This window comes from Rhinolophus hipposideros (genome assembly GCF_964194185.1).
Source record: "Rhinolophus hipposideros genome assembly, chromosome: 10".
Lineage (NCBI taxonomy): Eukaryota > Metazoa > Chordata > Mammalia > Chiroptera > Rhinolophidae > Rhinolophus > Rhinolophus hipposideros.
The window spans coordinates 21893068-21905475 of record NC_138056.1 but is presented as its reverse complement, the minus strand read 5'-3'; the positions used below and the strand labels follow the sequence as shown (position 1 = coordinate 21905475).

The 12408-nt window shown below is 45.9% G+C and overlaps 1 protein-coding gene across 1 annotated transcript in view; it reads right to left on the bottom strand.

The window, feature by feature from the left end:
* Nucleotides 1-6299, bottom strand: part of SLC1A2 (solute carrier family 1 member 2) — a 131302-nt gene extending 125003 nt beyond the window's left edge. The window contains exon 1 of the mRNA XM_081063279.1: nt 5637-6299. Coding sequence (XP_080919405.1) covers nt 5637-5653 — 17 coding nt within the window. The 5' untranslated portion in view covers nt 5654-6299. The remainder of the gene's footprint in view (nt 1-5636) is intronic.
* Between the last annotated feature and the right edge of the window lie 6109 nt (nt 6300-12408).

The window sequence follows — 12408 nt, the reverse complement described above, 5'->3', positions numbered from 1 at the left end:
AGCCAGGCTGCCTGGGTTTAAGGTCTGTCTTTGCCACTCACTGGCTATGAAATCTTGGGCAAGTTACTTAATCTATCTGTGCCTCAGTTTCCATGCCTGTAAAATAGGAATGATAACAGACCCTGTGTATCACACTGTTGTGGGGGTTAAATTAATTAATACAGGCTAAGTGTTTAAAACAATGCTGGGCTGTAATTACTCAATAAATAGTACCAAGACCAAAGGGCAGGTCCTTTGTCATCAGATGTGCCAATTTTTGAGGGAAGCCAAAATCAGGATTTTTCTTTTTGGGGGTGAAATATTTTAACCATAAGCAAATAATTCAAACATTTTCAAAATTCTGTGTGAGCCAAAACATACATGCTTATGGGCCACATCCAGTCCACAGGCATCCAATGCCTCGTGTCTAGTGCTATGGGAAGAGCAGAGCTTGGGAGGCAAACACGTCTCAGACCCACCTCCAACTCTGCCACCAGCTCTGTGACCCACACAGCACAGTGGCTGGGAACCTGGGATGGCAAGAGCACGTGACGGAAAGTCCCGTGCCAGATGACAAACAGCGAGTGACAGATGGCCCTCTTGACCAAATGTAACAGAAAAAAAGTATTCTTGGCAATTTAAATGAAGCCTCTCATATACAAGGGTGTGTGGGTGTGGGGAAAATTGTCTCTCTCCTTGTCCCCAGGGACTTCATTTCAAGGTCTTTAACATGTACCATCGTCTATCCTATAGGGAGCCAGGATTGACAGATCAAGTCCAGCCGCCAAAATGGAGTTCATTCCCTTCATTCCATTTTTAAAGGCCTGTCCTTGCTCAATGAGCCTATAATCCAAAGCAGCTGCCGAGATTGCCAAAAACACCAGACGGAAGTTCAGCAGACAGACACCCATCGCATCTGCTAGTCTAAGTGAGAAATTCAATAAAAACATAAATGAAAGATAAGTAAATACATATCAACATCATTGAAAAACAAAAGTTAAAAAAAAAACAACAGAGAACTATTCTTTGCAAAAGTGTACAGATCTATCCTTTTCTTCATTCTTCTTTGATACAGCTGGCCCATTGTCTTTTCTGCCATTGTTTGAAGCCAACCAGACAGATTTATAATGAGAGGCTAGTCCTTTTCTATCCTACTGACAAATCTGCAGCCCATCTGCCTCCAGTCAATGATGGAGCACGTGGAGATGGAGCAGAGAGATATTTTTAAACAGTCCTTTAATTAATTTATTCCAAAGACTTGGTGCTGGGTGTGTTGAGGGGTGAGGGGCCAGCAGAGGGAGGAGAGAGCAAGCACAGGATCCTGGTTAAGTAAAGAGATTTGCCTTAATCTGGATTCTGAAACCCTTGCTATGAAATATCCTGCTTGCCCCCAACAAGCTGTTAAGGGCACAGAAGAGAAATCTGCAAGCAAGGCGGAATACAGCATTTGTTAGATTTTTCAGACTTCGAGGACCCAAGTACTTGCAAAGCAAACTAAAATGCTATCTTGAGAATGATTCTTCTGTCTCCTCTTGCTTAGGAGATTTTAAATTATCGGTGTCTTATCTGATTAAAATAATTGTATCAGGTGACCGAAATGAAGAGTAGATTCAGCTGATTCTGAGGCAAGCCAGTCCCATGGGGATCAAAATCAGTTTGGAAAACAATTTAATTTACCTTGAAAAGGGGGTAAAACCAGACACTGGGCATTGTGTGATATAGCAATGGAGAAAGGTGGGGAGGGGAGATTTTCACGGAAATCAGCCTGTGTTGTGCTCCAAACTGTGAAAAGGTTTTGCAAACCTGGATCTGTAGGATTCACGGCTTGCTGACCTGGAAATCTCACACTTCACTGTTAAATACTGCTTGTTCGTGTAGCCGAAAAACCACCTCTTTTCCTTGTCTGACAATTCCCTTCAATCTGACCAAAGGAGACAGCATCTTACTTGTGTTGCTTAAAAGAGGATAAGAAGCGGCCACTGAGACTTGATGCACAGACCTGTCTTGGTTTTTAACATCATGGCTTTTCTACTTCACAAGCTTCATTTGGATTTGGAAATTATTTCTTCAGAATTAAGCTTTCAATCACTCACAAGAGGCTGTCTTAGTCAACATGAAATGGCTTTCTCATATTCCACTAATAGCTATTTTACCCAAGGAGGCTGATTTTTATATTCTTGAAAATGAGAAAATGAGAAATGAAACCTGCAGCCAACCCTGAGGCATGCAATATGCTAACCCCTCTGGAGCCCATCCCCCATATCTTCCACTCCCTTTGCAATAAGCCCACCCTATCAGCTCTTCTTCCAACTAACCTAAACCTCATTCCCAGGAGGAGGGAGAAGGCAATCATTATGTTTTGCTTTTGTTTGCTTGAAATAATAAATCCAGAGATCTCCTTTGCCAGGGTTTTTCTCTTGTCAGCAGTTTTCTGTTTCACTTGCTTTCTAAGCCAGACTGAAACCCAAGCCATCATGCTTGGCTCACACCCTGACCCCTTGCTCCTGGGAGCTGATCGGAAGACAGGTCGCCTTGGGTCCCTGACATACATGGTGACCTAGCCATCTCCCACTCCCAAAAACATATTTCTAAAATGCCTGCCTCTACAGCATCTGGGCACTCCACTGTATAACTCCGTCAGTAATGAACACTAGCCTATCTGCCACCAACTACTTATAATCTCTTTCCAGTTTGGGTCAGGGACCTACATCCGTAATTCTAGCCATGTCAGCAGATTCAGAAAAAAAGAATGCTCAACTATCAAATTAGACCTTGATTTGCAAGAAAATACCTCTCAGGGCCTGGCAACTACCAGAGTCCAGCACCTACTTGATGCTCATAATGACAATTCCAAATAATCAGAAGCATCAAATACCACATTGTGTTTGAATATGCTTTGCAAAGACCAAATGCACAGGCTGATATCAAGAATATAGTCCAAAAGGCATTTTGCAGGGTGTGCATGCCAAAGTTTTGAGAGAAAGCCGGTAATTTTCTGTACCAGACATGCCTATCATCTTCAGTGATAACCAATATTTCCAGATGATAACCTCAAAGTTCTGCCAAGTCCTGGAATCTTCCTGGAAAGATGACATTACATTCTATGACATTTATTCTTAAAGTCCATTTGCATTGTACTACCTTCTTCATGGTTACTGAAAAAAATCAAATGTGATGTGGTACACAAATGACCTTTGAAAGTGGAGTGCTAAACACATGTAAGATGTCACTATTCCCTCTAATAAGTCTTTGAAAATTGGTAATCGACATGTTGTTGACCGTAAGTATATTACCAAATAATTATCATACAATCCCATTCCCCAAACATTCTGGGTCAAACAGAGTTGAACTGAAAATACATACATTGAAAGCACGTAATAACTCTATTGCCATTTTTGCTTCCTTCTTAGCAATGTATGTTTCAAGAAAACAATTTCTACATTATAAGGAGGCAGCGGTGAACAAAGGAGACCAACCTGAGAATTCTCCGTAAACTTCCCTTTATGACATACATTAACCCAAGACATCAGAAGAGGAAAGAGAATCTCACCAAACCATAGAAACAATTTGCTAATCAAAGTACTTGACAGGAGCCAGCCTTCTAAAAGCCAGACCCTTAATGTCTTTGCACCCCCTCAGAGAGCCTGGCATGTGAGGTCTACCCAACAATTACTCAGTGACTGCATCAGAAGAAGAGATCAATGAGAAGAAGTGAAGAAGTAAAGACCAGGGTTTCTGACAATGTCACCTGCCTATCAGTTACCACTCTGAAATGATAATGGGTCTTAGGTCTTTCTACATTTATTTATTTATTTCCCAGCCTTTTTCTCAACTCCTTCATCTCCTAAATACAAGTTCCCTTGCCGAATCTTTTCTTAATTATCCACAGTGCACTAATACGGTAGTAATTGAATGTAAGTCTTTTAAAAATACTGAAAATCGCTTCTGCTCTATTTTTAATGTCAAATCATTTGGCGACTCTCATTTAGGACAAAGGTGAGATAAACACACTTAATTTAGGGGTTGCTTAACCTGTCTCTTCACTATCTGGTCATCAAAATAAGGAGTGAATTCGAAGCAGGATTTGACAGACTGTCATCACCCTTGTCTTTCACAGATGTTTTCTCACCCAGCCTTTGCAAGCAGGACTAAATCTAGATGGGCCCTGAAGGCAACCAGAAATGCCTTAATATCTTTTCTAATATGAAAGACTGTTTAATTAAATAGGGGAAGGCACTGAGGTTGAGCCATATGGGCTCTTATATTTAATTCTAGAGCTCTGTTTTAGCACAACATACCATACTCCTTGTAAATAATGTCTTTCTGGAGCATCTTTTTGGAGAAATAATAATCAAAAAGCTCCACATTGCTGAATTGTCAGGATGAAAAAAGAGAAGAAATATGCTACCACAAGATGCCAGACCGTTTTGAAAGGACTCCAGAAAGGGGCAGAAAAAGGATGGATTCTTCTCCTAAACACAGAGACGGTTTTAGAAATATCACCCCTTGGTTGGTTGGAAGTTGGAATCTAGAGAGATCTGATTTTGGAGCCAGTTCTTCACTCCTACTTGGGAGACTCATTCCCCCCAAACAAGCCATGGAGTTGGTCAAATTTTTAAAGACAAACTATGGAAAGTACCAGCATCAAGGGCTCTATTCTGCCCAGAGATGCTGCTGATATTCACTTTCCACATAACATGGATCCAGTGCTTGCTTGCAAGTGTTTCGTGCAATTTTGGGAATTAACCAATGGGCTGAGCTTCCCAACTAGTCCTTTTATTCCCCTACTCGGGCCCCACTGAGCTGGAAAAGTTTCCTGGGAGATCCTGGTCCAGGGACGTTGTTCTGGACCTTTCCTTTGAGGTCTGACTCTTGGGGGGGGATCCTTTTGCCCCTTACAGACCCATGGCCCTCTTGCTAAAGACAGCTGTCCTTATTTATCGCTGAGAACAGTGTCCATCCAACTGCAACCTCGGGAGGCAGGAGAGGACTCCACAGCCCCGGGAAGAATGGGGAAGCCAACGCTTCCCCGCTGGAGTCTGGGGACTCCTGTGCCTTATTTTCCACTTATTTTCCCGCCTCTTCCCGGGAAGCACCCAAATCTCTTCCACTCTTCCTTAGAGCTGGCCAGGGAGATTCCGCTATCCGGGGACAAGGAGCGTTCAGAGCAAGCAGGGCATCTACTCGGCGACTCTGCAAATCTGAGATTCAAGGCCGCGCGCGCTGGTCCTCGCCCCGCCCCGCCCCGCCCGGGTCCGGGCTCATTCATCCCAGCGGGTCCCCACCTTGCAGCCTGCGCGGCGCTCCAAGCGCTGCTTTCCGGGCCACGTCTGCAGCTCACACCGTGCCCAATCCCTTATTGTTTTTTAAATCTCAAAAGTAACCTCAAGAGAATTTTTTTCGCCACACTTTTCCACCCCCATTGTACCCTGTTAACAAAATAAAACAATCCCCCATCGCTCGCATCTTCAAAGGGTTAAGCGGCAAGCTTCGCGAAAGAAAATCCATCTCCTCGCCACCATCCCATCCCCAGCCACCACTCCGCCACCGTCTCCGAAACCCGGCGCCCCTGTCTCTCTGTCCCCACCCCGGCTAGGGGGCCACCACCCCGCGCGCGCCCCCCGCTTTCCTGCGTGGACAGAGAAAAGCCCCCTCACCCATCCGTGGATGCCATGGTGTGGGGAACGCCCCCTCCTCTTCGGCACAATCCGGCAGCGGCGGGCGAGGGAGTGAGCAGGCGCGGGGGTGAGCACGCGAGTGAGGCCGAGCGTGGTATTTAAGGGGGCGCTTCTCCCCGCCCTTTCACCCCCCCGGAGGGTAAGCCCTTTAGCGTAGCGGGCGCAGGCGGCTCCTGCTGGCGCTAAGCCGCGTCTCCGCTCTCCTCCGCGCGGTGCCGCGCTCCCTTCCGCTCTCCCCGCTGGCGCTTGGCGGGAGCTCTGGGGGCGAGGAGGGTGGCTTCGCGGAGCGAGCGCCGCCCCCGCGCCGCGGGAGGGCTCGCAGGAGCCGCGGGAGGGCTCGCAGGAGCCGCGGGAGGGCTCGCAGGAACCGCGCGCCGCCGCCACCTGTGTTTGTTGCGGGGCTCGCAGGTGCTGCGAGTGGCGGAGCGCGGGCGCGGAGGGTGGTGGCAGGGCCGGACGAAGAGTGTGTGCGAGCGTGCGCGCGTGTGCGGGTGTGTGTCCGCGGGGGAGGGGTGGAGGCCGCTCTGCGCCCTGGCGGGGCGCCGGCCCGGGAGGGATTGCAAGGTTTAGCCCCGCGGGAGCTGGGGATTTGCGGGCGATCCCTCTCTATTTTCGTCCGGAGCTGACATCACCCGCGCGGCTGCCTCTAGAGGCTCCTTTAACTGGCGCCTCCTCACCCCACCCCCCGAATCTGGAAACGCGGTCCCTCCTCAGGCATCCCTCCCCCCCCCCCCACCCAGTCTCTCTCCATAAATTAGCCACATAAGAAAAGAGGCCCGGCTGGTCGCCCGGGAAGGCCGGGGCAGCCGGTGGCAGGAGCCCAGGAGTTTTGGAGTCGCTATTGTTTCCCCTCAAGCCCTCGTGGCCCCGGGTCACCCCGCGCGGGGCGAAGCGCGGGCTCTGGCGGGGAGACTCGGGATGCCACTGGGTCCCCGCCTCACTCCTCGGCACACCAGCGCCGGCTCACACTCCCAAGATCACCCTCACAGGCAGCACACCGACCCCCACCCTCCCACGTCCCGGTACTGGGCCCCGAGGAACACAAGCGACGGAAGCACGCGGGTGGCGTGGCCGAAATGCAGCCCAGCTGCCCGCCCTCCCCCGCCGGCCCGAATAAATCTCTGGTCTTCAATTATTCATCAGAATTAATATTAATGCAGTTCCCTTGGGGCGGCGGGAGGGGTGCTGGAAGCCCGTAGTTTTTTTAAGCCAAGGGATAGCTGCCTCCGGGGCCCTGGCGGGCAAGACGCTGGAGAGGTGGCCCAGGTTAGTGGAAGGGGACCCGTCACCACCTATTCGCTCCGCTCCCAGTTGTCTTCCAAGCCCCGGGGGCGGCGCGCCCAGACAGATGGGCTCTGGCAAGGGGGAGGCCAAACCTTCCCTGCGGCTTTGCATAATAATAATATCTGTGAAGATTTTATTATTTTAGGGAGAGAGCAGACACCTACAGCTCCGTCACCTGCGGACCTTGAGACCGAGGGGGAGTGAAACCCTCACTTTCCCCGCCTGGGAAAGGGGATCAAAAACAAAATAAACGAACAAACAAAAGAGAAACAAACTCACAGAGAGAGAACAAACAGATGGTTGCCAGAGGGGAGGTGGGTGGAAAAGGTGAAGGGATTAAGAAATACAAATTAGTAGTTACAAAATAGTCATAGGGATGTAAAGTACAGCATAGGGAATATAGGCAATAATGTTGCAACAACTATGTACAGTGCCAGGTGGGTACTGGACTAATCTGGGGGATCATTGCATAAATTATATAAATGTCTAACCACTACCTGAAATAAACATAAAATAATATTGAATATTACCTGTAACTGAAAAAATAAGTAATGTTAAAAATGCTTTACAGAGCTGCGGTGAGAATTAAACAGGCTCGCGCTGTTGAGAGAGATGGTGGTGCAAGCCTGTTGCCTGGAGCCTGCTGGGCTCCTCCAGGCGGGGTCTCAGAACTGATGGTGTCTTCCCAGTCATCTTTCCAGGAGGAGGCACGCCTTAGTCCCACCGTTGTACCTGGTCAGAAGACGGATTGCGGAATGCGTCTGGCCAGGTCGCAACTGGAGGAGCTCCTCCTGGGGACAGTGCCTGGGGAGTTGGAGTCCCAGCAGGACAGCTTAGTGGTTAAATGCCAGGCGCTAGTATCTGAGGGCTTGAATTCTTCGCCATCTTCCAAGGGAGTTACCTGGGGCACATTCCTCTACTTCTTTTCCTCCTGTCTTCAAAATGGGAATGACAGCCTCACCCTTGCAGTGCTAGGAGAAGGAAATGAAATGCAAAAGATATGCAGAGCTCTTAAACTAGAGTTTGGAACCCAGGAAACCCTCAAAAAATGTTCAGTTAAATCTAAGGGTCCTTGGAGGATTGTTTCTTGAGCACAATATCCAAGTGAGTAGACAGATGAGAGAAATAACAAGGAAAAGAGAAAAGAAATAAATGGAAGTTAAACAAAAATAAATGTCTGCTCAACTCTCCCCTTTCCAAACTCTGAGTCCAAACATCTTCCCCCATTTCTCCCCTTTCCTCTCTCTTTGCTGTCTGCCCTGTTAGGTTAGCTGGATCTATGTCTTATTCATCCTAGGATTCTCACAACCCCTCAAGTTTTGCATTTTCTTTCTTAAAATTTACTTATTAAATTAATATATAAACCTGTATTAAATGTACACAATCTGCTACATGGATTTAAAAATAATTTGTAGGAGGAAAAACCATATGAGGATATGGCGGAAAGGTGGTCGTCTATAACCCAAGGAGACCAGAGGAGAAACCAAACCTGCTGACACCTTGATCTTGGACTTCCAGCCTCCAGAATGTGAGAGAATAAAATTTCATTGTTGAAGCCAAAAAATAAAAAATAAAAAAATAATAATCATCGGTAGGTGAAAAACTACCTCCTTGCCCCTTGATGTTAGGCTTGACCCTGCCTTCTCTTTGGTCCTACCAAGGGTAGGTATATGCCTTTTAAGTGCATTTTCTCTTTACAGTTACGGATTTGATTTCCCCTTCTGCTGAGGTGGCAGCTGAACAAAGCCACGGGAATCTTTCCCAGGCCTAGATATTAGTGATCCCAGCAGTGCTAGCACAACCCCCTTTAAGATGATTATGACGGAACTCTTCCATCACAATCCCTCAGGATCCAAACACAGGCTCAGGGGTACCAATCAGTAGAACTCATTGCCAAGGGCAAAGCACCTGGTAGTACAGAAGCACAGGTAAGTAAAAGGAAAGAGAAAAAGGAATGGAGTTGTTTTCACTTTTTAAGTCATCCAATTAAAAAATACTCTTAGGGCATTATGCTAAGTGAGATAAGTCAAATACTGTATGATATCATTTAGATGTGGAATCTAAAAAAGCTGAGCTCATAAAAACAGAGTAGAATGGTGGTTACCAGGGGCAGGGGGGTGGGGAAATTGGGAAGATGGTATTTAAGGGTACAAACTTATAACAACCTAGTTATTATGGACAACAATAATGTAGTATAAACTTCAAAGTTGTTAAGAGACTAGATATTAATTGCTCTCTCCACAAAAAAGAAATGATAATTATGTAACATGATAGAGGTGTTAGCTAAAGCTATGGTGGTAATCATTTTGTAGTATATAATTGTATCAAACTGACATATTGGATACCTCAAATGTATACAATGTCGTATGTCAATTATATCTCAATAAAAATAAATTTAAAAAAAATCACTCAATTATGTTTTCAGTGTTCAGGACCTAAGAGAATTCAGGTGAATTGTCCAACGTGGCCAGATTACATGGGAGTAGTGATGTCACTTCGCCACCTTCTCCGTGATTAGATCTGAGAACTTTGACCTCCCATCCTATGCTTGAGAGAGATGCATTCAGCTGCTCTTGGAGACAAGGCCTAGTAAATCACTTGGGCTATATCACAGATAATACTGGATAATCTTCATTAGCTAAAAGGAACTGATTCTCGTTGCTCACCCCAGAGGGGCCGGGCCAACATTCCCACCAATTTTTCCTTTTACAGTGAACTGGAGTAGTGCTTTTCAACACTGGCTGCCCGCTGAGATATACAGAGAGAGCTTGTTAGCAAATAACAGTGCTCAGGCCACCTTCCAGAGATTCCAGTTCCATCAGTCTGAGGTGGGGCTCTGACTTGGGTATTTTTAAAAACTTTCCCAGGTGGCTGATTCTACTCTGCAGCCAGTGTCAGGAACCATTGGACTAGAGAGGGAGGGTTCAACAAGATGGAGAGTGGTCCAGAAAGAGAGCCCCCAGAAGTAGCTGGAGCAAATCGGCAGCTTTAGCCTTTGGAAAGACAAAACCAAGGAAGAATGTTACAACGCCGATCCTCCACTTGTAAAATACAAGGAATTAAAAAGTTTATCCAAGCAAACACTTGTTATTCTGGACAGCTAATGTGAAAGAGTATAAAAACAGAACTTTCTTCTTAGGTTGTATACACCAGAACGTGGAGGGTAAAGCCACTAAAACTACACTGCACTGCCTCAGGGCTGGATCCCCACTCAGCTCTGGGTCAGGCAGGCCACCATTAAACACTGCCCCAATGTGTGTGTTAGCCTCTGTGCTACCTTAGGCTGGGCACTTCAGGTTCTCAGCTTCCTCATAGAGAACCCAGAAAACATAATAATGGCCACCTCAGAGTGGTGGTGAGACTAAATGGGATAATATGTGGGAAATGCTTAGCTCTGAACCTGGCACACCAGTATTCAATAAAGGTTCATCGTGCACCTAATTTAATTTACCACTGAGTTCATTTGTGAACTTAGCCTCTCCTAAAGCCACCTAAAGTATGACCTCACCTCATTAACTCCTTTTTATCCTCATCACAAACTTCAGGTCTCCTAGGTAAGCAGTAAGTTGATGGAACTCTGATATGAGAACAGCAAAAGGTTAACCCTACCAGCTAGCAGGGATACTTCTGAACCATCTAGCATCTCTCAGTCTCCTCTAGGGAGTCTCCTCATGGTTATGGCAGAAGCAGTAGGGAAAGATTCTCTGACATTTGCGTATAAATTTACCTTTTGTCAGTCTAGCCCCCCCAGTTCTCAAACTTAGTGTGAATAAGAACTACTCTGCAGGACTAAATACAAAAAATTAATTCTACTGTACTCTGATAGGTGACTTAAGAGACATTCAAAGTGAATTTTTACCATAAGGGGTTTCTTTTCTTGTCTTTGCTTTCTTGATCATCGAATTAAAGCCTAATTCAAATTATGAGAGGTGACTTACCATAGTTGAATTAAAGTAGTGTTTAGGCTGAGGCTTCATTGGTAATTGAATATTGGTAATATTCATTGGTAATATTGCCAGTGGTAATTGCAATATTAACCTAACATTTACTGAGTTCTTACCGTGTGTTCAAAGTACCTTAATATGTATAACCTTGGTTGAGTCTTAAGATGACCGTCTACAGGAGATATATTACTCCCATTTTACAGAGGAGAAAACTGAGGCCAAGTGAGGTTAAGAAATATACCCAATGTTTCACAGATACTGAATGGTGTATCAGTCAAGGTCCCAGTTAGAAAAAGATGGCAAATTCAAATTAAGTAAATTATGCAAAGTTTAATAAAGGACTATTTAGAAACGTATGGGAAGGGTCTAAGGAAACTCTAGGAAGAGTGGAGACCCCCTTGCCTGGTAACAGTGCCTACTCCAAGCCTAAATAACGGGAGGTTACTAAAATCTAGAGGGGAGTCTATATGGAAAAGACCATCTGACAGGAACTGAGACCTTTGTTGCCACAGCAACCTGCTGGAAGGGGGCTTGGAAATAAATAACTCAACCCAACTTCCCTCCTTTTCTTCTCTTCCTTCTGGGGCTTCGTATTGGCCAAAGCTGGAAGGTGGAGGGCAGGAAAGCCCATTGATACAAAGTCTTCCTCAGAGAGGTTAAAGTCTTCTTGCTTTAACTTCTCTGCTATGCAACCTATAGAATATGATGTCATCATTATTGGAACAGGTTGCCGCCATGATATGCAGGACCCTCTCCACTAGAGAGCATCTCTAGCAGAGGGGACTCAGCCAGACAATTTGCTCGCGTTTAGGAGATGGTATATTTAGACCACGGAAGAAGTCACCAGAGGTCTCAAATGTACTAGTTCAAAATTCTATAATTCTCAATGTCCTTCTCCAATCATTATAGGAGCTTAGCTGGATCAAAGAAGAGATAAAGACTCTCCCTTTTCCCATTGTACTCGTCTAAGGAATTCATTCCCTGTCTTGGTTCTCCTTCAGATTGCTTCAGATTGGTTATTGCATCTCCATGTAGGGGAAGTGGGGGGAGGAGATTTCTAATATAGAAAAGGGGGAAAAAAGTCCTACACTATTTTCCCATAAAAGGCTGTTAAGTAAGCCCATTCCCCCTCATGATGACAACAGAGGAGAAACGTCTCACTGCTCAAAGTTTATCAGAAGAAAGTGACCTAGAGAGAGAAATAGCAGCAAAGTGATCCCGGGGTTACCCTCTCCAAAAGCGACTGTCATTTAGTAATGTCTGAGAAATATGAATTTGACTCTTTCCCCCAGAATGCAATGACCGTTTTATCTGCCTTGTCTTCAAGGTTATTGCTGCTCTGCAGCACTGAGGAATGAGAAAACCATCCACCGCCAGCTCATTAGGTGGAACGTTCACACCTGTGGTTCTTTGCAAAGCCAGAACCGCCCCGTGAATACATGTGTCCTTTCAGTTTCCATGTAGCTGTTCTGATACTGCTACAACTGGGCTTTGGAGTTGAGCAGGACTGTGTTCAAATCCCA